Below are 26,294 nucleotides of genomic sequence, written 5' to 3'. Positions count from 1 at the left end.
TAAAACTTCCCTATAGAAGCACTGAATCTGAAATTTTAAAAAATTTAAAAAGGAAATTTTCATTGGGTCACTCAAAGACTTGAAATGTTAACCTCTGATGCCCGATCTGAGTGCTTCCATCATTTTTGTCTTTACCCTTTAGAATTTTTTGAATTGACCATTATCCTGACAAGGAAGATGATAATTAATAATTGCAGTATCAGTTATTTCCTACTTTAAATTAAAGAAACATTCAACGAGCGCCTCACTTTAGAATGTTTTACATAATTTGTCATAATCAGGCACAACATATGATCAAAAATAGAAAAATAACTCAGCGGACGGGAATGCTTATAATACGTTTAAGTATTTCACCATCAGCAGAGCCAAACTCACATAAGCGACATTGCAATGATAGAAACACCCGACAGATGAGGAAGATTCAGTGTTAAAAGCAATATAGAGTAACTACAGCTGCGAAATAGTAGATAAGAAAGTTTCAGATTATTTTTAAACAAAGCATACAGACGCCTGCATTTATCCCACCAGGAAAACATGAAGAGTTTTACACCTCCGCAGCTAGCAGCCCTCAGTCAGTCAAAGGTCAACGTCGTAAAAAGTTAATAAAGGCGGAGAGCGTGCCGTATTTACGACAGCGGTTGACGTTACCGGGGGCAGTGAGGTCGCGCGGTACATTTCCTTTACGGCAGTGCCTGGGTCGAGAGTGGATACGGCCTCGAGTGACGGGCTGCGGGTTGGTGCTGCTTGTGCCGGGAGTTTCTCTCGGTTTTCAGTTTCTTTCTCACCTCCCCGACCCTTATTTCTTCTTTATTTCCTGTAATAGTGCCGGTGTTGGGCTTCACCTGACAAACCCGGCTTGGCCTGCTCCGGTCCACCACCTCGGGATGTTCGAGTACAACAAGTAGCAAGTTTCTTCCCCCAGCCCCCCATCCTCCCCGCCCCACCAACCCCTCACCCGCGGTTGCATCCGCGTTTCCCCCCTTCTGGCTGATTCGCCCACATGCTGTCGCGGCATTTCTTCACTCTTTAGGATGTCGGACCTGCCAGCTGGGCCCAGCGTGCTTTCCCCACCCCTCGCTGAAATTTCGGCCTTTCCCGCTGCTCTCAATCACTCCGCAGGCTACGGCCAGCTGTCCGAGCCACAGCAGAGAGAGAACAGCGAGAAGCAAGAGGCCACCTTGCACGGTTCGGGGCAGGAATGTGTCGACGAAGTTGGGCCGAAACCGGCAAATAGTGTTCTAGCCTTTTCGGAGACTACCCGAGCGAAGAAGGGTGTTCTGCACCTTCATCATCATCAGCAACAGCGAGTACTGAACGGCTGCGTTATTCTCAACCCGGAGCTCCAGTACAAAGCGGATCGCACAGCCCGGGTCTCCAGTGCAGAGGCCGGCGCCGAGTTTAACGCGGGACTGTCACTGTCCCAAAGTGGCAGAAGGAAACCTGACGCCAGCAATTGTGGGAATCCCGAAGTGAACCATGCGAATCAGAGGACTGCCGAGGCGGCTGAGGCCGACTCTCAAATGCCCAGGGATGGACTTGATCGGATTGGTGTCAGGCCGGATGACGGGGATCAGTCGTGCCTGATCGCCTCGGTAGCCGCTTGGAGTTTGCATGCCCAGCAGGAGCCCGACACAAACGAAAGGATACGTTACGTTGGCTATGAGTCAGAGTTGCAAATGCCGGATATAATGAGGTTGATCACGAAGGATTTGTCTGAACCCTATTCCATTTATACCTATAGATATTTTATTCACAACTGGCCACAGCTTTGTTTTCTGGTAAGTGTGGTAGTTGGGGAAGGGAAGGTCGTTGTGGGATATATGTTAAAATGTTAGTCAAGTGAACTACTTTCCATCAAGAACCAATTTAAATCGTCATTCTATCGTTATATCCTAATCCTTTTTTTAACAAATTAAATCGAAATCTCAATCGGACTGTTGATAAAGTACTTTGGTCCCTCTGGACTGCCGTGGCGTGCCGGTGAACGCCATACAATTCCCTCTGCAAGGACACCCGGGGGGGGAGAGGCAGGCAATTGAGCTACCTCCTCAGCCTGATGCCGGTAGAGAGGCCTTGCTTAGGCCAAGAAGGCTAGATAGTCCCCGTATGTACAAAATAGGGAGAGAAGTGCAACTGAAAACTGAGAAGCGGTCCTTCGCAAGCTCGCATTTAATCTATAGGATATTCCGAGATTGTTTCATTAACTGTATAAACTTTAGACATTTATAGATTTAATGCTTTTATGGACAAATTATATAATGCCTCGAATGGAGTACCTTTTCATAAGAGCTGAATATTAACTGCAAAGTTGTTACTATTCTGTGACTTCATTATGAAAGGCACCCTCAGTAGCTGGGAATTTTGATGTCAATGCGTCCAGTTTTACATCTACCTAGGCTTTGAACTTCAATCATAGAAGACAGTTTTCAATGTGTCTGGTCTTTAACTTCCTAGTTCCATTTCATACGAAGACCAAATTAAAAGTTGAAGGCCATTGCAGTAGTGTTCGGAATGAATAAAGTATACTGGCATTTAATACATTGTTAAATTTTATTTGAGGATGCTAATTTTAGCATGTTTGTAATGTTACAGTTTTAAGTACCTTGTATTTTGGTAGTTGATATAACTGATGTGAAAAGTCATTTTAAGCAGAATTTTTAGTTTTCCCTGAAACAATGTTTTTGATTCAAATTTGCAAGCTCACATTTATTTCCTACTGCAAGTGACCAAGATTTTTTTCAGTTGTCTAACGTAGTATGAAGTGCAAGTACTATAGTTACAAAACATAGCTACTGTATTATCCAAATATAGCCACAGAGATTGTTCATATGATTGAGAAAATCGTTAATACATTAATTGCAGATGAAAAATCTGTTATTGTATGATAAATAACAAAATGCATAAAACAAATGTCACATTCAAAAATTTATCCAGAGTTGAGCTTGTGCACTTTAATAATTCTGCTGCTTGCTGTTCATTCAGACTAAGTTTATTTAAATTAGTTTTTATTTCTCATGTGTTTTGGTAATCGTTCCTAAGTGTAATTTTTCTTTTGTTCTGTTTGAACTGCCACTGTCCTGTTACTCAATTCCTTTAATAATTCATTCACTTCCTGTGAATGAATTGAAAGCATTTTTAAAGAAGACACCATTGTTTAGGGAGCATACATTACACATTGAGTAATATGTCCTAGTTTAAAAACATGGCACCTCCACTGATGAAGCAGGTAGCTTTGGAGCTGTTCCAGTTTTCATATTACTTTCGAATGGAATTGGATTTTGACCCAACAGGGTAGTCTCGACAGGCCTTTCATGAGGTCCTTAAACTGCAGCACTTCTGAAGGATATTTTGCAGAAGCAGCATAAATTTGGTACAATTGTTTTAATAAAAAAAACAGTTGGGAGGGGAACTAATGGAAACTGAGTTTTTCTTGTGCACTATGTTGCTCATGGCATAGCCACAGCTTCCATGAAACACCGATCTTAACTGTAGTTAATTTGTTAATATTGCTCAATCCTAGAAGTTATTTCTAATTTATTATTCACTGTAGCCTGGTAATTCCATAACTGTGTTACATAGCAGGTAGATCCTAGATTCTGACCCTGTATACAGAAATTTACTGCTATATAATCAACTCAATTCAGTTTTGTTTGAAACTAAATTAAATGAAAACTTTGGAAGATTCCTGATGCATACAGACATGATATTTGGATAAATATAAACTTCTAATTCTTCTTGTCTTGAAAAGTTATAATTGTTATGAAATTGGAATTTGTATGTGGCAGTACTAATAATTCAAGTTCCAAGTTATTGCCTTTCAACCATACTGTCAAATGTCAAATGAGACGATGTTCCTCCAGACCAAAGTGCACAACACAATACCTATAACTCACACACAACACATAAAATAATATTACCACAAGTAAATTAACAAATAAAGTGCATGTAGAATACAAGTTTAAAAAGTTAGCAGTATAACACTGCTGGTGCTTTATATGTGAGGAGACCTGGCTGGAAGCAAGGAGTTCAATAATCTTATAGTCTGGGGAAGAAGCTGTTTCCCATTCTAACACTTCTTACCCTAATGCTATCCTGCCTGATGGAGATCAAAGAGATTGGACAGGTGGGAAGGATCATTGGCAATACTAAAGGCCTAATGTATGGGGTGCCTCTGACAAATATCTCTCATGGGTGGAAGAGGGACCTCGATCTCACAATCCTTTGTAGGGACTTGCAGTCAGATGCCTTGCAATTTCCATATTAGATGGTGATGCAGCTGGTCAGAACACTCAGTGAATTTCAAAATCTTTTGTGAATGCACTTAAGAAAGGTAACATTTTCTTTTTGTATTTTATCGGATATTTAACATTGTCACAAATTTAGGGATGCTTTTTTAATTTTCAGGAACAATAGACATTTTGATGTGTTGCTTTTGACATGTCAGAAGTGACCACAACAATTCATTAACTTGATGTGGAATTATTTCCTGTGGAGACAAATATTGTTAATAGTGACAGTTGAATATCTGTTTTGAACAACGTATGTATTATGTTTGTGACTCAAAATTTATGGCAGGTGGTGCCGCTATTAGAACTGCTGTCTTGCAGCTTCAACAACCTGGATTCAGTTGTGATCTGCGTGTTGTGTGTGGAGTTTGCATGTCCTTGCGGTGCCTGTGTGGGTTTTGCTGTAGGTGTTCCAGTCTCCACTAACATCCCAAATACGTGAATCTGTAGGTTACCTGGCCACTGCAAATTGTCCCTCATGTAAACAGAATCTGGAAAGCGTTGTTGGGAAGGTGTGAAGAATAAAATGCGGTTAGAGTGTATGTAAATGGTCTGCATAGAGTAAGTGGATGAAAGGGTCTGTTTCCATGCTGGGTGACTCTGATACCATGGTAACATAAGGTAACATCTTCCAGATGTTTTTCATCCATACCATGAATGATGCAACATGTTTTCATAAAGCATTACAGCACAAGAACTGCACAGTATATTCCAAATGCAACCAAATCAAAGCCTTATACAGCTGCAATGTGACTTGCAAATTTTTGTACTCATTTCATTTTCAGTTGAAGGAGGAAAAGGAGATCCAGCAGAACCACTCAGTGTATCTGTATCAATTTGCAGAGCGATGCCACATATGACTCATAACTGTGATTCTTAAAATAACCTGCATCAAATTCTCTGCTCTGATCAGTCCTTCAATATTATGTGCAGTTTGTTCTTGAGTGGGTATAAAACACTGCAGGGACAGTATAGGAAATGAGAGAAACGCATCTGAAAAATAACTAAAATCTCACTTCCAAATATTGGAGGGATCCATGTCAAGAAAAGGAATTTGATAGTTCAGAATTCCCTGTGAGTAATGCCATAGGAGAAGGCATCATCTTATTTAAATACCTCATTGGGGATTGCATTGACCAAACCAGTTGATAGCCAAGAGTAGAAACACTTCCCCACCCTCAAATGCCACAGCCCTTTTTCACTAACTGTAACATTTTACTTCTCTCGAATCCTCCTGCCGTGGTCCAAAAATGCTTTACCCACTTAGACTGTTGAATATAAATTTTCAGACTTTCTAGTGAGTAATTTTTAGCGACGTTCAGTGCTGTAGTTTAATTAAAGATTTATTTGATGTCTGTTAAAGTGTTCTTAAGTTTGGTAAAGTATCTTGTAAGTTGCAAGCATGTACCATCTGTTGCTTGGACACAAAGTTCCCATGGAAAGTTATCATTAACTTGAGGCATGACTTCATAGCTTCAACATTTTAATCTATATGGGTAGAAAGTGAATGTTTCAGTTATTTGCTTTTAAGATGATATGTTGACTATTCAGTCCTCATGTGCTTTGTATCCAGATTAGTAAAATGAACAAACTGGCTTAAATGCACCCAACCTCTGAGTAAACTTGCTAATTTGTGGAATTAAGGAGAGTAAGAGCAGAGTTTTATACCAAGTTCCTTATTGCTGGTTCAGAGGAAACTTTGATCCCATTAATCAGGCTTGCATTGGAACCCAGGTCGCTGAAACGAAATAAAAATTGCTTGAAATTCAAAGTGCTGTTTGGGCATTCTAAAAGTTGTGTGTTTTTATCTTGTTAGAAATAATATGAATATTTGAGAAACAAAAAATCCCTGAAGGAACATAATGTTATTGTGTAAAGAATTGCAAAAAAAAAAATGTGCAATACAGTCAAAAGCAAAGAGATGTGAAAGACAGTTTTAATTACTCATAAAAATGTGAGATCTGCAGGTGGGATGCGAGAAGCAGCCTTTCCCCAGTGGGATGACAACTCATCCCATGTGTTAAGGCTGGTAACAGTGCTGAATGCACCTGCCCAAGAGCTCCTTCAGCGAAGAGTGGAGCACGAGGGCAGCTCTCAGCAGACAGCTACAGTTCCCAGCGGAAGTCACCACCACATCTCTCTGCCCAGACAGAGTACTGTGGTCCACAGCCGCCAAGACAATCTTCTCATTGAGGTAACCATCCCACGGGAAGGAGGAGTGGAGGCTTGCCTATGAGTGGAAGAGCCTGAAGTACTCAGACCCGGCAGCCGAGTGTAAGGAAACTGGCTGGAGGGCCATCATCTATCCTGTGGAGGTAGGAGCTGGGGCATTGACAGCGTTACTCTGTGATATGGCAGTGACTGGAGCAAGGTTCAGGAGGGCCACCAGAGAGTTGGCTCAACAGGCAGAAAAGGGCAGCTTTTAGCTGTGGCTGAGAAGAAAGGACAGAAATAGGGGGACTGACTAATGCTCCTCCACCAGGAGATGTACCAGGGTTAAGGGAGTGAAGCATCAATGAGCGGTGGTCCACGGCTGATGATGACCCTGCAGCTGACCTAAGGGCACGTTGGAGGTGTGACAGGCAGCAATGCCAAGCTGAAACAACATCTTCCTGTAAATCTCATTGAATAAGCCATGATGATCTTTGCTACAGAATGCTTATCTTTGTGAAGGGATTGATTACCTTTATTAATAGGACCAGAAAACAAGTTGGGTGAATCAGGAAGTGTTAACACTAATTTTTGGTAGGTAGTAAAACTAATCAAATTTTTATTAGCAGTTATTAGCATCCAAAAGGATGTATATTTGGCATGATTTGAACAATAAAAATTAGACTAAATGAATATTTTGAAAATTGACAGTTTAGACTGAAGTGTCTCGTGTGCCTTTTCCAATTTATACTGTAAGTTCTTTGATTTGGAAGGAAGGTAAATTACCAGATTTTAATTTCTAATATATGTACGATAGCAATCTAGATTAGCATTCTCAACTTTTTGATGTCTCCGGGTATTCATAATGAAGACGATGTAGGTCTAATATGACTTATAGAAAGTGCAAAGTTTGATGCCGAGTGATCGAAGGGTCTTGACCCGAAACATTTACTGTACCTCTTCCTATAGATGGTGCCTGGCCTGCTGCGTTCACCAGCAATTTTTATGTGTGTTAGTTGTATTCTTGTTTGGCTAGTCGAGTTTGATAATATTATGTGGCTTGTGACACAACCTCGGAGGCAGAGGGCAGTTGAAATTGACCATGTTACTGTGAGTGTAGAATCACATATAAAATTGGATCACACAGTGATGAGATTTTTTTCCCCTAAAGGATATTAACGAAGCAGAATAGTTTTATTTTCAGTAGTTATGAATGGCTACTAATAGTAGCATTTTGTTTCAGATTTATTTAATTAATTGACTTCAAAATAGGATTTAAGATAATTACTTCACTCTTCTGAAGAAGTAGAGATTCTTTAGGTTGATAGAGTACCCTTGACTCGTTCTTCAGTTAGTGGAAACATATATATTGCATTAGAGGAAGGAGCACTTCATCTGTTACACACTCAGTTCTCATTTTGATTTTGATTTTTCCATGAAGTAATACAATTTGTCTTTTTTTAAGGTTGTATTCTGATTGAATAACTTGTTGCAGAAGTGACTATCAATACTTTTAATGAGAAGATTGGTTATTTCAGAGAAATATTGTTTTTTTTTTAGACAGTTTTCCTTTCATAATGCTGCATTGCTCCCCCTCCTGAATGTAATTAAAATACAAGCTTCATCCATTTGCTCCTTCAGGATGTTTTAGTGTCATCTGAGTAACCAGCATGCAGTATCTTTTGAACATGGTCTGTTGTCATCCAATGGACTTCTGTATATTCCTTGTTCTCTGTCCACATTTTCAATCATTTCCTACAGCTATCAATTATCTTTAGGCTGCAATCTGTATGATTGCCTTTGAGCATTTACTATTAATTCCATCCAGTGTTTACTTCGAAGCTCTTCATCTTGCCTTAAAAGTTCTATCCATCAGTAGAATGTCTTTCATTGACTTGTTTAAATACTGTATGTCCATTACCTTATTTGCTATTAAAATAGTTTTCTAGCTAATTATTAAGCTTATTAATTGATGTGTTGTATGAGCATCTGTATACTAGTTAATCAATAACTTCTATTTTGGATTAATTTCAATGTGAACCTCCTTTTTCAAGTTTTATACTCTTCATATTATTCCCATATCTGTTAAAACATTTCTGTCCATCCAGTTGTGTTCCTAAGTTTGTATTTTTATTCTTGATGCCACTTCTTCAGTTTGGTGTCTGTTTCTCACATACTGTTGTCATTTCAGAGTCTTGAAACTTGCCTGTCTTGATCAGTATTCTAAGCATACACCTAGTAGACTGACCTTTACCTATCGTTAAAGGCATCGTAAAGATCTTAAGAATGCTTAAGGCTTAGTTTTATTTTGAGATTTCTTCTAGGCTTTTTCCTTATGAAATAGCCGTCCCTCAGTTCTGCAAATGTATTAGCATCTACATGAATTAGTACTTCTGTCTTCCAACCTCACTCATTCAAAAATCTTCAGTCCTCCCCTTTTTGAAAATAGACTGCTCCACTGTCTTAAATGATGCACAAATTTATTCTCTGGCACATTTTCTCCATCTGCCAAATCAATTCCCTTTACCAGCAACTATCTTGCATGTTGACTGATTCCTCCAATTGTATTTTATTCATAGGCTAGTCTACATGCTATCCAGGAGCAGTCTTGTCTCAGAATTGCTTCTTGTGGCTAGTCCATGAGGCCCTCGCAACAGTTAGTTGAGTTCAATCTTAGTTTCCCATCTTGATTATTTTTCAATTGACTATCTACCTACTTTCTTCACATACTACTTGGAACATCATCAAGCTCTCTTCATATTGTAGGAATCAGTGCCACACCCTATCTATTCTAAAACATTATCCTTAGCCTTTTGTATAAAATCCACTGTTGATTTTTGAAGAGCACCAGAAAGAACGGAAGTGGCAATATAGATTAATCAAACATTATGGAGAAACTATCTGGGATTTAAAAAAGAAGTGGGACTTTATTCTGGTATATTGCAATTGTCTTCAAGCTGAGCAAATTTTATTTTTTCCTATTGATTATTTTGTGTGTATTATTTATTAAAGTTGATCATCATTGTGAAGAGATTACCTTTATGTCTGAAATCTGTGAGACTAGAAAACGGTTGGCCTAATCAGGAGGAGTTAACATCATTTACTAAAAATTAAATGATAAAAATTTCAATCTTACTGAATTTATTTATTTAGCAATATAACTCGGAATCAGCTTTTCCGGACCTTCAAGCCATGCCATCCCAGCGACCCCTGACAAACTTGATTTGCCCAAGCCTAATCACAGGGGAATTCACAATGACCAATTAACCTACACGGTACGTCTTGGAACTGTGGGGAAATTAACTGGAGGACCTGGAGAAAACCCCACGCATTTCACCAGGACGTGGAGAAACTCCTTACAGAGCCGTGCCAAAATTGTACTTCAAACTCCAGAAAGTTGCGATAGTGTCATGCTAACTGCTATGCAACCATCATAGAATTGTTGAAGCTTCAATTAATTTTAATTATATTGTACCTAAATTGATAAAGAATAATTTGGTCACTTGGTGTGTATTTGTTTACATATTGTGCATTTAAGGAATGATTTTGGTTTTGTTTTTTACAGGCTATGGTTGGAAATGAGTGTGTGGGTGCCATTGTCTGCAAGTTGGACATGCACAAGAAGATGTTCAGGAGAGGATACATAGCTATGTTAGCAGTGGATTCCAAGTATAGAAGAAAATGCATTGGTGAGATTTCAACATCACTATGAAATTAAGTTTTTAAAATAACTTTAGTTGAAAAGGGGATTCGGTTATAGAATTTGTTTTTTCTTTTGGCTTCTTTTTGTATCCTTATCGCCTTGAGATTTGTCTGCCTTTTATAAATGAACTTATCCAGACCACCGTCTAAGTTGTTTTGGTTCCAGGTCCCCAGGTGATGTATTCTCCCTTCTGTTTAAATTGCTTCGAGGTATTGTCCTCCTATCTTTCCGTAACAGCTGTTGAGTGATCATAATATTCTTCCAACTGCCCTTGCCTTCTCCTTTTAGGTCCCAACATTTGCATTTTTCAGTTACCAAGGTTCCATACTTCAGAATTTTTGCTTTTCCATTTTTTATAACTTTCCTATGCAGACCCTCACCAGCTTATGAATGACAGCCTATATGTATGAATCAATGTTTGGAAGACTGACAGGATAGATATGCCAGGTCCTGCTGCTTGGAAACATGGTTTGCAGCCTTATTTTCAACTTGTGAACTGTTCAGATTACGAACAGTTCACAAGAATGGAACTGTCAAGAGTTGAGTTCTATGACCAATCTCCTATGCATTTCATAATCTAGTCCCTTCTGAATATATTTCCTTGCACTTTAGTGACCTCTGATGTTTACATTAAAGATCCCGTGTGCATTCCAAATCTCTGTCCATACCTAGCCTCCCTTTCAATATTTGGTATATGATAGGATGTTAAATATCTTTAAATAATAAAAGCCTAATTTTACTCTCACTTAACTACTTAAATTGCAAACATGTATATAGCGTTTAGGTTTTATATAAATAGCAGTCATTACTATTTCAAGTTAACTCTGTAAACAATAGGCTCTGAAGTGGGTGAACATATTAACCTAGATATTGCACAATATTCAGAAAACTAAGACCCCCTTGCAAATATAGATGAAGGGAAAAGTCCAGAACTTACTGAAAGGAGTTCATCAAGAATTTCATATTTCCTTACAACGTAGGCAGTATGGCCCCTCGAGACTATGTAGAACTTGGACTTGCATCCTTGTAATCTATACTCTCTCAGCTTCCCATTAACTAACCTCGGATTTTCCTACCACTTCTGTGTACAAGGAGTAAATTAGATTATCCAATTATCCTTGTACCTTTTGGAAATGCGAGGAAAGTAGAGCAGCTAAAGGAAATCCAGGTAATCACAAGGAGAACGTGCAAACTCCATGCAGTACTGAACCTCACAATCAAATCAGGGTCAGTGGGACAGCAATCTTACCTACTGCGCAACTGTGATACCCAATTTCTTTTTATTATTAGATTCCACGCTGAACCTCTTGGGGAATTCATCAGCAAAGTGCTAGCTTTCTGCAATCAGACAGTTAATAATGCTGGTGATTCTGCCAGCTAAGCCTGGATTTTATTGCTTTTTAAATATTTTTGAATGTATTATCTAATAGGTTTTTAATTTTTGAGGACAAAGGCATTCACAAAGATTCAAACTGATGACTGTAACACCAAGTTAAACTTGGGGGTTTTGTTTATAGTTGGCTGTCAAAAGCGTCTGTGGGCAGGATGTGTCCAGGCTCCACCTCATTAAGCTATTTGACTGTGCTGCACAGATGTTCAATAATTATCTGAGAATTAACTTCATTGCTATAGGAAGATCTGCATGATGCCTACAGATCCATCAGATGGGAAGTCAGTCCAATCAGGAAATTCTAGGTCCTAATATTCTAAAAAAGCACAATTCAGTGGGAGATGGGAAGGAAAGCAATACTGAAAATTCATTTGTGGGAAAGCTATGCTTATACTTGTTTAATGCTTGCTTGAATTTGTAATCATTAGACAAATGTTGATATTTTAATTATTAACTGAATCATTAGCAAGGGAATGAGGTATATAACCATCAAATCTGTTGGCCCTTGATGACCAGTTGCTCAGAAAACCTACACCGTTCTTTCTGTAACAAATGGGACCTTTGTTCATCTTAAGATCATAATAGTCATTGCTTTAATTTATGTCCTTTGAAGTATATCTTGCAGTGCAGTTTGATAGTATACATTTTCAACCCAGGTTCTCTGGAGATCTACAGTGGCTAGATGGAGAGAAATGCAGTTCACTGCATGAACACAATTGGAACCAGCCACCGGTTGTAGATGTGTGTGAGGCTGAGGGCAACCACCTGTTGCGCTATGGGCTAATGGGAGGCAGCATTTGTATAAAATTGCATGGGAGTCTGGCATACTAATTTCAAATTGGGTTATGAAATTGCCTGTTTTGAGACTTCCAGTTACATAAATACTGTATCCAGTTTACTATATATATCATTTTGAAGTTTTACTCTTTTTAAAGGGAGATTTAGATACTGCAGGGAATATATTCATTTTGGTTATGTTAGTTGGAGAAGAATGTTGGCCAGACTGAGCACAAATTAATGTTCCTCTGAAATTGAATACAACACATTATGCAGTCCTTGCACAAATGTCAGGAAAAAAATGTACACTGAAACATTTAGTATTCCACAACTCTAGCTGACCATTGATGACCCTTAAAATTAAAGGATGAGTACATTTTGTGCCTGTTTTCCCCACTTGAGGAAAGGAATACCTAGCATCATTAGAAGCATTTCAGTGTAATGGATCTCCATCAACTGTTCCATTTGGCTTTGCCAAGTTCAAAGTCTAAATTGTGTGTCCAGATATTGTAGAATTTACAATGGATGGTAAATTAGAAAAAAGATCATTAAGGAATTTGAACATCTTAGCTATTTGCTAAATTGTGGCTTGCAACAAATTTGTCCAGTAATGCATATGAAAATATGTAACCTCAGAATATGGAGTAAACAGCAGTAAACCTTGCAGAATGTGAAGTTGAAAACTGGAATTGCAGGTCAGTTGCTACCTGAACGAAAATAGTTAACATTTCAAGATGATAGCGTTCTGGTTCATTTTCCATCTATCTGTGCGTCCATATGCAGGAAACTGATGCAGGGTGAGGCTTGGGCAACACTTTTGGAAAGTGCGCCAGGAGGGGACACATCAGTCCTTTGCGAAGTTAATTGGGTTTTAAAACATATCTTGAAGCCTGTAATGTGACAATTTATACTAGTCCATTTGGATTCTGACTTTGAGATTTTTGTTAACTAGCTAAGAGAAATTTCCACCTGTTTCTTTGTATACTTTTACTAAGCTGCACTATGGCTGAACAGTGCTAAAATTAATATTTTTCCCTGTGCTATTTGGCCTTCTGTTCATTTTTATCTATACATTTGGGTGTAGATTAATACTTTTTATATAAAAGGGTCAGTATAGTTCATATCCATTGAATCTGTTTAAACAGAATGCAAGAGAAGGGTGCTGAGTGACGAGTAAAGGTGTTCTCCAAAGAACAGGCTTGTAAGATGAGTGTCTAAAGCTGCTTTTTGCATTACCATTAGTACTTTAACTACCTAATGATTAAGCAGGCCCTTAACCCAAGTATATTTCAGTTGTGCATTTTTCACCACTTATAATAAGACTGGAAAAAAAAAGGCACAGGAACAAAATTAGGCCATTTGGCCCATCGAGTCTGCTCTGCTATTCTGTTATGGCTGATTTATTATCCCCTTGAACCCCACTCTCCTGCCTTCTCCCTGTAATCTTTGTCACCATTACTAATCAAGAACCTGTCACCCTCTGCTTTAAGTATACCCAATGACTTGAACTCCACTGCCCTTTGTGGCACTGAATTCCAAAAAATTCACCACCTTCTGGCTAAAGAAATTCCTCATCTCTATTCTAAAGGGATATCCCTCTATTCTGAGGCTGTGCCCTCTGGTGCTAGACTGCCCCAATATAGAAAACATCCTCTGCACATCCACTCTGTGTGTATGTGGCCTGGTTACACAACTGTTATTAATAAAAACGCTAGAGACAGGAACTAAGTTTCATGGTTCTTTACTGGTAGAGTCTGAACTTGATACACACATACAGATCAATACATGCCTAACAGTGCATGCAACGAGTGTTACTAAAACATAAAGTAGTCCCTTATTATAATGTAGGCTATACGGTACACTCCTCCCCTTTTATTTTAACTTTTTTTTTACTGGGGCACCATGCTAAACAAATGTTTACCCTTAACATACAAACGCCTACCATTTGTTTACAAATTATAAAGTAACTTAATAATATCAAATTATAACAAGCCTTTTTCTTTTTTTAACTTTTGGTGTAAGACCCATTTACAGCTCAAGTCTCTGGGGAGGTTTTCTCTGCCTCTCTGGGTAACGTCTGTCCTGAAACGTTTGCTTTGGGGAATGAGTCTCCACAGGTACATCAGGTGGGTCATCAGCCCTGATGACAGGCTTATCTGTGGATGAGGCTGATGTGGTCACATCAGGAGTGTTTGCCTCTATGTCCAGGGAGTCCGGGCAAGGTGTTGTTGTATTTTTCACCTGAGCATCCAGGATTTGGTCCACATGACGTCTCCATACGTTCTCTCCCACCTCCACTGTATACATCAGTGGCCCATTTATGGCGGAAATTGTACCTGGCTGCCACTCTTCAGTCCGGTAATCAAGTGCAAGAACTGACTGTCCCACACTGAAGCTCCGTGTTAATTTCGCATTCAAGTGATTGAACCGTCTGTTCTGCACATCACGCTGTACATCACGTTTGAGAAGATCCATGCAGGACCTCAGGTTCCTGTTCAGAAACATCATCGCTGGAGTCTGATTAGTGGTTGTATGTACTGCATTGCAATAGGCAAGGAGGAAGTTGTCTACCTTGTGTTGCAGTGGTCGATTTTCACTGTCCATTGCCTTGATGGCTTCCATGAATGTCTGCACAAATCTTTCTGCCAAGCCATTTATGGATGGATGGTAAGGGGCAGATGTAAAGTGCTTGATTCCATTGTTCTTTACAAAACTTCGGAATTCTTCAGAGACAAATTGTCTTCCATTGCCTGTGCATATTTGTTCTGGTATGCCGTTCCTGGCGAACATGGCCCTCAGAACGGTGATGGTCTTTTCTGATGTGGTTGTCTTCATTTTGATGACTCCTGGCCATTTGGAATGTGCATTGACAGTGATTAAAGAGAGAGTTCATGAATGGTCCAGCAAAGTCGATGTGCACTCGTTGCCATGGTGATGAGGGCCACTCTCATGGATGGAGAGGGGCTTGTGGTTGTGTGTTCTGGATCTTTTGACATCCAGAGCAGTTTTTGGTCAAGTCCTCAATCTATTTATCGATTCCTGGCCACCACCCATAGGCACGGTCAGGACCTTTCATCTTCACGGTACCCAGGTGCCCCTTGTGCAGTTCCTCCAGTACTCTGGTGCATAGCTTTGGAGGAATCACAACTCGTGAACCACATGTTAGTGTTCCAAGACACACTGACAACCTCTCCTTCCTCGCTGAGAAGGCTGGAAACAGTGTGTTACACCGCGCTGGCCATCCCTTTACCGTGATGTCATACACTTCTGACAACATAGGGTCATTGCGTGTTTCTCTTTCAATGAGGCTGTTTGTCACTGGTAATTGTTCAACTGTTGTGTGAAAGACCTCTGCCGAATCCATTTGAATAGTTATCTCTGAAGTCGGCAGCGGTAAACGTGACAAACTATCTGCGTTGCCATGTTGCTTGGTCCCCTTGTGTTCAATGTCATACATGTGACCTCCTAAGAAAAGAGACCATCGCTGCAGCCCTTGTGCTGTCATCACTGGAACACCTTTTCTTGGGTTGAAGATTGACACGAGAGGCTGATGGTCAGTCAATAGGGTAAACTTTTGACCATACAGGTAGTGACTGAATTTCTTGATTCCCCACACAAGGCTTAGGGCCTCTCTGTCAATCTGTGCATAGTTGCATTCAGCTGAAGTTAGCGTTCTTGAGGCAAAGGCTATTAGTCTTTCTGAGCCATCTGGAAACTTGTGCGATAACATGGAGTGAGGTATCACAAGCCGGTCAGATTTGTAAGGAGGAGTCAAAGTGCGCGAGCACCCCTTCTGGAGTTATGAGTCTTTTAGTTTCTTGAAATGCTTTCTCACAGCTCTCAGTCCACTTCCATTCTGTCCCTGTCTGTAACAGTGCATTTAGTGGGTGTATGACTGTGGACAGGTTAGGCAAGAACTTGTGGTAATAGTTCACTAGACTAAGATATGCTCTCAGCTGAGACACATTTTCAGGTGGTGGTGCCTTAAGCACCACTTCTGTCTTGTCTTGAGACATGTGTAAGTCATCCTTGTTGATTACATGCCCACAGTATGAGATTTCCTTTTTGAAAAACTCACATTTCTATCGATTAGCTCTGAGCCCATATTCTCGTAACCTGGTGAGCACTTGTTCAAGGTTAGAAAGATGTTCGTCGTCATCTTTGTCAGTGACAGTGATGTCATCCAGGTAACACTGAGTCTCTGGAATGCCCTGCAGGACCTGGTCCTTTGCCCTTTGCCAGATTGCAGGAGTTGATGCTGTTCCAAACACCAACCTGTTGTACTGATAAAGTCCTTTGTGTGTATTTATTGTCAGGTATTTCTTGGATGCATTATCGATTTCCATTTGGAGATAAGCCTGGGCCAAATTGATTTTTGTGAAATGTTCCCCTCCTGACAGGGAAGTAAAGATGGCCTCAATACGAGGTAGAGGATACTGTACTGTGCGGAGAACTGGGTTAACAGTCACTTTAAAGTGTCCACATATGCGCACCTTGCTTGGTTTTCCTGGTTTTGTGCTGGAGGTTTCCTTCATCACTGGAACAATAGGTGTGGCCCATTCACTCCAATCCACCTTTGACAGGACCCCAGTCTGCTCCAGATTTTTCAGCTCAGCCTCTACTGTAGGACGGATTGCATATGGCACTGGTCTGGCTTTGTGAAATTTTGGACATGCATTTTCCTCAATCTCAATCTTTGCCTTCATGCCCTGAATTGTTCCTATTCCTTTCATGAACATTTCCTCAGAGCCAGCAAGTAGTTGTGACAGTCTCAGATGTAGCCTTGCTGCCCTCCTTTGCTGACACAACTAGTGCCTTGATGGTGTGCCAATCCAACTGGATTTTCCTGAGCCATTCACATCCCAGCAACGGTGGTCCTCCATTTTTCAGTACATAGAGGTTCAGCTGCTGTGTTTTGTCTTTGTAGGTCACTGTTACTTTAGTTTTACCTTTGGGACGCACTTTCTGTCCTGTGTAAGTCTTTAGCTGTAGTTTAGTTCGTTCTAGAGGTATGTGAGAAAACAGTCGTTTGTAGTTGTGTACAAAGATCACTGTTAAAGCTGAGCCTGTGTCCAATTCCATTTTCAGTCTCACACCTGCCACTTGTGGAGTGATCCATATTACTCTTCGATCACCTGTCTCTTTCACACTGTGAAGTTGCAGACAAGACAATTCACTTTTGTCTGAGTCATTTTCATCAGAACTGCTTTCTTTCATTTTGTGTACATTGTTGTATTTTCCTTTCTGGGGTTTCTTGTTTCTCTGTATTTTGTCCTTTTTCTGCTGTTGACTAGCTTTGCATACTCTGCCAATGTGGCCCTGTTTGCCACAGCTTCTGCATTCTTTGTCTTTAAACCAACAGTCCTCAGGGTCATGTGACATGTTCCCACAACGGTAACATTTCTTTCCTTCATTTCTGTTCAGTGACATTTTATTCGTAGCATATTCCAGAGATTTTTGTTGCATCTCTGAAGCACCCCGTGCTGCTGTTTCCAATGATATTGCAATGTTCAGCACCTTCTCTAATGTAAGGTCTTTTTCACACAGGAGCTCTTCTGTGTGGTTTCACAGTGCATGCCACACATTAACCTGTCCCTCAATGTGTCTGATAGACCAGCTCCAAATTGACAATGTTCTGATAATTCGTGCAATTCAATTCAGCACAATATTCAGAAATGCTTTTATTTTTCCTCTGATTCCGTTTGTGAAATTTAAATCTTTCAGCAATGACCAGTGGTTTGTGGTTTAAATGCTGTTGGAGAGTGTCTACTATTTGCTTGAACCTTTTGTCAGCCTCCATTGCAGCCCGTATGTTTTTGCTGTCATAGCACAGAGTAAGATGCTGGCTTTTCATCATTAATACTATTAGCATCACAGTATAATGCCACTCTTTCAATGTAAGTTACCCAGTTTTCAATGTTACTATCAAATGCTGTAATGGTTCCAATCATCACCATCTTTGTTATGTTAATTTAGTCCTATTTTTCCTTGTATTCTTTTTAGTTAACTCCTTGCAGTCACTGCACATTCCACTTGACTCGCGTGTCCTTTTTGCTAGAGCAACGAGCGCACTCCATTTAGATGTGTGTGTTGCTCCTTTTCATCTCCCTTCTCTCTCTTTGAGTGTCGTTATCAGCTAAAACGTGGCGTTCCGATAAGATGTAGGCTCATAACTCTCGTCACCAATTTGTTGTATATGTGGCCTGGTTACACGGCTATGTTATTAATAAAAACACTGGGGACGGGAACTAAGTTTCATGGTTCTTTACTGGTAGAGTCCGAACTTGACACACACATACAGATCAATACGCACCTAATAGCGCATGCAACGATGTAAAGTAGTCCCTTTTTATAATGTAGGCTATACGGTACACACTCTATCTTGGGCTTTCAATATTTGATAGGTTTCAATGAGATTCCACCCCTCCCCCACTTATTTTCTAAACACCAGTGAAAGCAGGCCCAGAGCCATCAAACGCTCCTCATATGTTAACTCTTTCATTCCTAGAATTATTCTCATGAGCCTCTTTGGACCCTATCCATCTTGGATAAGGGGCCCAAACCTGCTCACAATGCTCCCAAGTGTAGGCTGACCAATGGCTTATAGAATTGTAATAGAGTTGTACACATCCTGCAACACATTTATAAATTGACTTTTCGTGCTGTCCTTAATGTAAACTGTTTTTATTGAATCTGATGGTATTAAAATAGCATCCAGGTACTTTGTGGGTTTGTGGCTGTTTTAGAAATATTAACATTGAAAGTTGCCATCTAATTTTATGCATGCAAGAAACTTCAACTGGATAGATTGTTGTCTTGTTTCTTCGCCATGATGAAACCAAGTACAAAGTTTTTTTAAAAAATGAATTGTGCTTCATCTTTGTAGGAACTGTTGAGCCCAATGTTTTTCTAGCAGTATGACAGCCATCAGAGAACTCTGTAGAATCCATTCCATGAATGGCACCTCTTAAGCACTACTTACTAGTTCTGTACCTTGTGTGTTCTGATATCACACTCGAGATTTTGGGGAGTTTGAGTTTATGATTTTATTTACCTCTGTGCTTCTGAATATTTAATTTGCTGCCTTGTTTTGCAGGCACAAATCTAGTGAAGAAAGCAATTTATGCCATGGTAGAAGGTGACTGTGATGAGGTAAAGAATCTGCAAAATCTGTTGGGCTTTATTAACATTTAAATATTTTATTTGTTTGGAGTACTATTTGCAAACCCCTGTCTGCATATTCATTATCCCATTGCTTCCTCTTTCTGTTGAGTACTTAACCGTTTTGACTGGAATTCAAAAGTCAGTTTTCCTGTCTCTGTGTCTCACTTCCCTTTAACTGATGGAGTGAATTATGAGGAATTTATCCTGGTTGCTTTTCCTAATATAGAAATGGGCTACAATTATTCTATGCAGCAAAGAGCCTGCAGAACTTTGTAATTGAAAGAATCAATTACCAGACATTCCACCTCTCCTGGAAGTTCCGAGAGTCTCCTGCATATTAATAGTGGCTCCCTGATGCCCACAAATTATATACAATGTCCCGGAAATTGATTTTTTTGAGAGTGAGTGGGAGAGAATGCGCGAGAAAGAGCAAGAGCGTGAGCACAAGAGCAAGGAAGCAAGCGCGAGACAGCGAACGTCAGAGTGAGAGCAAGAAAGCAAGCGCAAGTGACAGCGACCACGAGAGAGAGAGCACGCGAGAAAGCAAGAGTAAGAAAGCAAGCACGAGAGAGCGACCACGAGAGAGAGCAAGAGGGAAAAAGCAAGCGCACGCGAGAGAGCGAGCAAGAGTGTTCCAATAAAAGAAAATATGAAACGTACGTCACCCCAGACTACACTAAAGTGTACCCCTGCCTAATAGGGGTCAGAATAATGACAGTGTTGCTCGCTGCACTGTTTGCAACAGTGACTTTTCTATTGCCCATGGTGGGTTAAGACTGTAAAAGACATGTTGAGGTGAGTTTAACAGGTGTCGTTCATTCATTAGCATAGCTAATGTTATTTAAACTAGCTGGCTAGCTGCTAAAGAGCTACTCTATTGCAGACATCCCACCTCTCCCGGAAGTTCCAGGAGTCTCCCGCAAATTGATGGTCCTACCTCCCTGAAATGAGTTTTCGCAGGGTGGGATGTCTGAATTACTCAAATCCAGATTCAATCCAGTTGTTAAATTGGAGACCAACATGTGTTGGAGTTAAAAGGATGTTAGATGTTAATGTCAATTTATTTCCAGAAGTGTTCTCGGTACACTTTATGTATCAGTCATTTTTGTACAGAATTGAATATATCAAGTGCGTTAGAAACCCAGTTCAGTTTTTTATGAAATGTGCAAAACCACAGTTGCAAAAGGGGAATATGATATAGGTAGATACACCCATGTAATATTTTTTCTATTGGTGCTTGCTTAATTTGGAAGGAAAAAATTTTTTTAAATGCAAATTGAAAGGAAAATTGTGTAACAGGTCTGAATAATTTGCGAAAAGCGTGTTCTAAACTCCATATTTCACTTTATGAAGTTTTTTTAACTGGTAATCATAAAGCATCAACGGGTATTAGGATTACTATAAATTACATTTTAAGAGAATAACTACCTTATCTCACGAGCAGGCTAACAAAAAAAGTGGTTATTTTTAAATAGTTTCTGTCCATGAGTGTTATCTGTATAGTCTCCCAGATTAAATCTATTAAATCTATTGTCATGACATTTGAACTACCCCAGTGGAATTGACTAAAAACTGAGACAAGTGTTTCACGGGGATTTGCATTGGATCTTCAAATCTTAATACTTTTCAAATTCTCTGAAGTGAAGGATTATATAAATCAAAGTCTGTAGGTACTGAGTTTGGAGGCACAGCAACAGACCAGTTTGGCAGTTGAAATAAATGCAAGAGATAAAGGCATAGAAATTAAGTTGATAGTTTGACCTTCATTGTGGTGAGGTATAAAGTTAATCACTTAGGATTCAAGAAAGACATTTTTGTGTACCATTTTAAAAAAAGGAAACAATTTTGGAAAAGCAAATAAATTTGTATGTTCAAGTATTTCAATCACTCAAAACCAGTCAACAGGTAAAAAAACAACAAAGACAATGTTATTAATCCTATATACAAGAATTTGATGTTTTGCTTTAGGTTATATAGTTTTGGTCATGACATGTCTGAAATTCTGCTTTCAATTCAAATTGCTTTCAAGAAATATGTGTTAGCTTTAGTCCATGGGCAGAACAACACAAGATTGATACCAGCATTAAGTGATGAGAGCAGATTGCATTCAATTCATTAATGTTCCCTTGAGTACAGAAGATTGAAGGTGAACTAACTGGTATGCTTAAAATGGAAATATGAATCAATAATGTTGTAAAGAGAAACTTGTCATCTGGCTATTAAATTCAGTACAATAAAACAAATCTTGAGATTAGAGCCTGTTAAGGGAGCTGTCAAGAAGTGCTTTTTCCACAGTGTTGTTGAAATCTAAACCCCTCCATGTAGCCCTTTTCCAATCGCTGAAAGGTCTGTACCTGATGGAGAATAAAACAATGAAATGATTTCTTATGCACTTTCTGTTTGGTGTATGTGATTTTTTTTTTTTGGTAAAATTTAAACACCATTTTTCTTTTCAAATACAGGTTGTTCTGGAAACTGAGATTACAAATAAATCTGCTCTGAAACTCTATGAAAATCTTGGATTTGTGAGAGACAAAAGGCTGTTCAGATACTACTTAAATGGAGTTGATGCATTGCGTCTTAAACTGTGGCTACGTTAAAGAAATAAAAAGAACAAGTTCAAATGAGTCCTTTTGGCATGCACTGCAATTTTTTATGAATTGCTTTGCAATAGGGCTCTTGATTTCAATGCAGCTCTTATCTGTCTGTGTCTCCATTGAGTGTCACATACATTTGTTGCACTATGGCATGGCGCAATTGTGCTAAATTTAAAAAACGGGATTTTTTTTCTCAAAATTGTCAAAATATTCATGGATGAACTGTGATACCAGAAAGATGAAACATTTTTGAGATGCATCACTTTAGTGAATGTGAGAAACGATATAATGTTGCCTGTCATTTGCAGCAGACAGCATCTCAAATGACTTATTGGTGGAAAATGTTTTGTGGCTTCCAGAGAGCTTGTATGTTGATATTTCTCCATGGATTTACACCAACGTTTCATTCAGAAATTTGCCAGATTAAATATTGAACTCCTCAAAGGGTGTTAATTCTGTTTTTCAGATTTTATTTTTCATATTTAAATTTTCCATGTAATAATTCTTGGTACCTCAGTGATTACTGAATGAAGAAAGCACATATTAGGAGTCGTGTGTATGTGTGAGCATAACAACAAAATAACATTACGTCTGCCAGTGCCTGTATAGATGTGCATTTAAGTCTCATTTCAAGTTTGAGTGCATGCTTTTTTGTTTCCAGACAATCTTGCAGCAGAGTTTGTGATTTTATTTGAACAATGATTTTGGTGGTGAGTGACTCTGCTTTTTCCATGATTAGGATTTCCCCCTCCCCCAGCAAAAAAAATGCTGTTATTGCTTTGGGAACTATCTGGTAATTTAAGTGAAAAATTTTTTTATTTTTTGAAAAATTGTGGAATAGTTGATATACCGTCCCCTTGCACGCCACAATATTTTGCTGATTCTCTATAATGCACTTTTCTTGGTTTAAATAGAATTTTTAATAGCAGATTGTATGTTTGAACAATTTTAACCAAGAATTGATTCGGAATCTTGAAAGCCATGAAAGAGTGGATTTTTTTTAAGTTATTGGGACACATTTTATTGTCCGTATTAGTATGCAAGCAGGTCACCTGCAGGATCCCCACCTACTACCTACATAACTTGGCCATTTCTAAAGACATAATTTGAAGTGCATTTTACCAAATTTATTTCAAAGTCTGCAATCCTCCTGCAGCAGAGCTTTTCTTTTCGAGCTAATTATTTTCACTCTTGAATATATGAGCTACTTGGAACTTTACTGTTTTGCATTTCAAAATAAGTAACACAATCTGCCTTATTTTTTTTGGGAAGGGTAGATGGCCACTGAACAATGGATTTGACGCATTCATAAGTTTACAGTTACTGAACATCAGATGAGTTTCGAGCAGAGCATACTTTGTAGAATGGATCCTTGGACTTATGGACTTGCATAAACCAACTTGATTTCATTGCCACAGTTTTACTGGAGTTGAGGATAGTATATGAGATTGGACAACCGTTCAATGTCACTGATTTAATTCTGTGTTGAATTATTGAACTTCTGTTTCGTCAGTAAATGTTACTGAATTCACTAGTATCTCTGCTACTCTCCAAAGAGCAGGAATAAATCTACGGAAAGGGGCTAAACGGAAATTGCAATGTTTGTAAGATACTCTGTAAGATACAGTAAATAAAGTGAAAAGTGGTTTTAAGGTCTGAAATTTTGTGGTTTAAAAATGTATAGGATATTTAATCAATAATTCAATGTTGCCACAGTAATTCCACGAAAATAATTTCTGGAGATGTTCTTTATTTGATAGACATTTTCAGAGGTGATCTTAAAATGTCAAGGTCCTAGATAAAGAGATGAGCTTCACTTCAATAAAATTTCCTCTTGGGAATGTGGCATTTTCCAGATATACTCAGCAAATACATTTCTAAAACTTTTGGCTGATAGCTTTTTATACAGATGAAATTGTGTTGATTATAATGCTTCTCAGTATTTAAGAATCTGTTTATGGATTGTTGAATGATATAAAATTGCTGTTTTGATGATTGCTTCCACCGTATGGAACTAATTCAATTGACCATATCTGAAAATCCTGTGACAGCGTTGCATACTCAAATCTAACATTTTCATTTTATCACCGAGTTTTCAGTACTTGGAGGAATGAAACTTGTGTACTGAGATGTTCAAAGTCAAACTAAAATGTTGAATTAGATGGCTCTGATTCAATTTGTATAAAAGGAGCTTTTTTTAAAATCTTATTGTGCCAGAATGTAATTTGTACTAATTAGGGATGTTAAGAAATGGCATCAATGTCTGAGGAATATTAAGGTCTTGCTGGTTTCTAAGGGTACAGATGTTATTTTTGTTTTCTGCAATTTGAAGTAAGAATAATACAAACCAAATCTAATTTAATTTAACTAAAAAAAAACAAAGCTAAGGCTTAATTGATTCTCCACTAGCAATAATTCCATAGAAGGCAAGGCCCCTGATATGCAATTTTCTGGAAACTACCAGATGATTTCCAATAAACACCCCCAGACAAGCCTAACTGTGTAACTAGAACCTAAAATGAAACTTAAGTCAATTATCTTTAAATATTCAGCCATTTTGTAGCTATTGCAACAGGGAAATCACTAATTCTGCTTCATCTTCTGCAAAGTTGCATCTGTTGACATAGGTCTGCATCATTAAACTAATGATAAGTCTAAAGTTAATATGTATTTATTCACCAAATTCCAAATTTTAACTCCACAATTAAGGGTTTCATTGTAGCCTAAACAGTTTGCAAATTAAAGGTCACACATTTTATAGTAAATCTAGTTCTCTAAGTTTCTCAGTACCTTAATTGCAGCTGTAAAATGTTAGGGTAGGTTCATTTTATCAGTATTGATAAATGTGCATTGCATTCTATTTGTGTAGACATATAATAGATATAACATTGATTCTTATGCCTGTGGCAAAGGGACTGGGACAAACTTTGGATTTGATTTATCAGTTTCTTTCCCTGAAGTAGTGAAAACAATCTACAACAGTGTGTATCTGAGCATTACAACAACACTCCATTGTTCTCAGATCATTTTGTTCATTTTTTCAAAAGGCTGTGTAGATTTGAGTGCCAGCAAATATTCAAGTATAACTTATCAACTTGTGAGCAGCATTAATGTGTTTCCTCATTTCAGCCTTGAATTTTTATTGCTACGTTGTTGCCTGCAAGCTATAATTTAATGTTGGAATTTAGTGGTAACTTAAATTGTCTTGCACTAAATTGCTAGGGTTGAGTAACCACTGGTGCATTCTACCTGCTCCAAGATGTGTACTCATTTCCTCTTCTATTTTCATTCATTAATGGAAGCTCTCAAGAATTTACTCTAGCGTCAATCGTTAGAGAACAATATAGTTTTATTATTTTAAGAAACATCATGGGATGTTTGAGGCTATCAGAAATATGACACCCTTATTGAAATAGTCAGCAGTTTATTGACATAAACATGACTATTCATATATGATCATGGTATATTTGTATTGTTTTGGTAGTTATATAAGATGGAGAACAATAATTTATCTGCTTTTGGTCTGTTTTAAAAAAAGTTGTAACTAATGCAGACCAAAGTTCAACTGAAAAGTTTGACAGGTGAAGATTGTAGTCCTAGAATAATTCGAGCTACAGTGCTTATATATTAAAAAAAAAATATTCACCCCCTTTGGAAGCTTTCATGTTTTATTTTTGTACAACATTGAATCACAGTGGATTTAATTCGGCTTTTTTTGACGCTGATCAACAGAAAAAAACCTTTTTCGAGTCAAAGTGAAAACAGATCTCCACAAAGTGATTTAAAGTAATCGCAAATATAAAACACAAAATAATTGATAGCATGAGTATTCACCCCCTTCAAGTCAGTATTTAGTCACTTCAAGTCAGTGCACCTTTGGCAACAATTCTCACTAATGGAAACATTTACTCCAAGTCCACTTCTGTCTAGACCTTTCAATAATTGGTGTGTTTTAATGAGATCTCTCCCCCCCCCCCCCTTTATTCTAGTAAACTCTTGTGATCTCAGGCCTAGAGCTATCAAACATTTTTCATACATTAGCGCTCTCATTCCTGTAAATGTCCTCTGGACTGTCTCCAAGGTCAATAACTTTGAGCCTGTGTAGATGGGTATCTTATCAGGTTTGCAGATCTGGACCCTGCAATTTTTATCCATTCTTCTTTACAAAACTACACTAGCTCTGTCAAGGGGATCATGAGTGGAAAGCCCTTTACAAGTCCAGCCAC

General features: G+C 38.6%; 1 protein-coding gene across 1 annotated transcript; it reads left to right on the top strand.

The window, feature by feature from the left end:
• Window positions 1–668: 668 nt before the first annotated feature.
• Window positions 669–24,271, top strand: naa30 (N-alpha-acetyltransferase 30, NatC catalytic subunit). Its single transcript, XM_072268167.1, has 4 exons — window positions 669–1,778; window positions 10,003–10,126; window positions 19,404–19,459; window positions 21,934–24,271. The coding sequence occupies exons 1-4, from the start codon at window positions 1,032–1,034 to the stop codon at window positions 22,069–22,071; spliced, it is 1,065 nt and encodes a 354-aa protein (XP_072124268.1). The 5' UTR covers window positions 669–1,031; the 3' UTR covers window positions 22,072–24,271.
• The last annotated feature ends 2,023 nt before the right edge of the window (window positions 24,272–26,294 follow it).

The sequence above is a fragment of the Mobula birostris genome, chromosome 1 (genome assembly GCF_030028105.1).
Source record: "Mobula birostris isolate sMobBir1 chromosome 1, sMobBir1.hap1, whole genome shotgun sequence".
Taxonomy (NCBI): domain Eukaryota; kingdom Metazoa; phylum Chordata; class Chondrichthyes; order Myliobatiformes; family Myliobatidae; genus Mobula; species Mobula birostris.
This window is presented reverse-complemented; position numbering and strand designations above follow the sequence as displayed.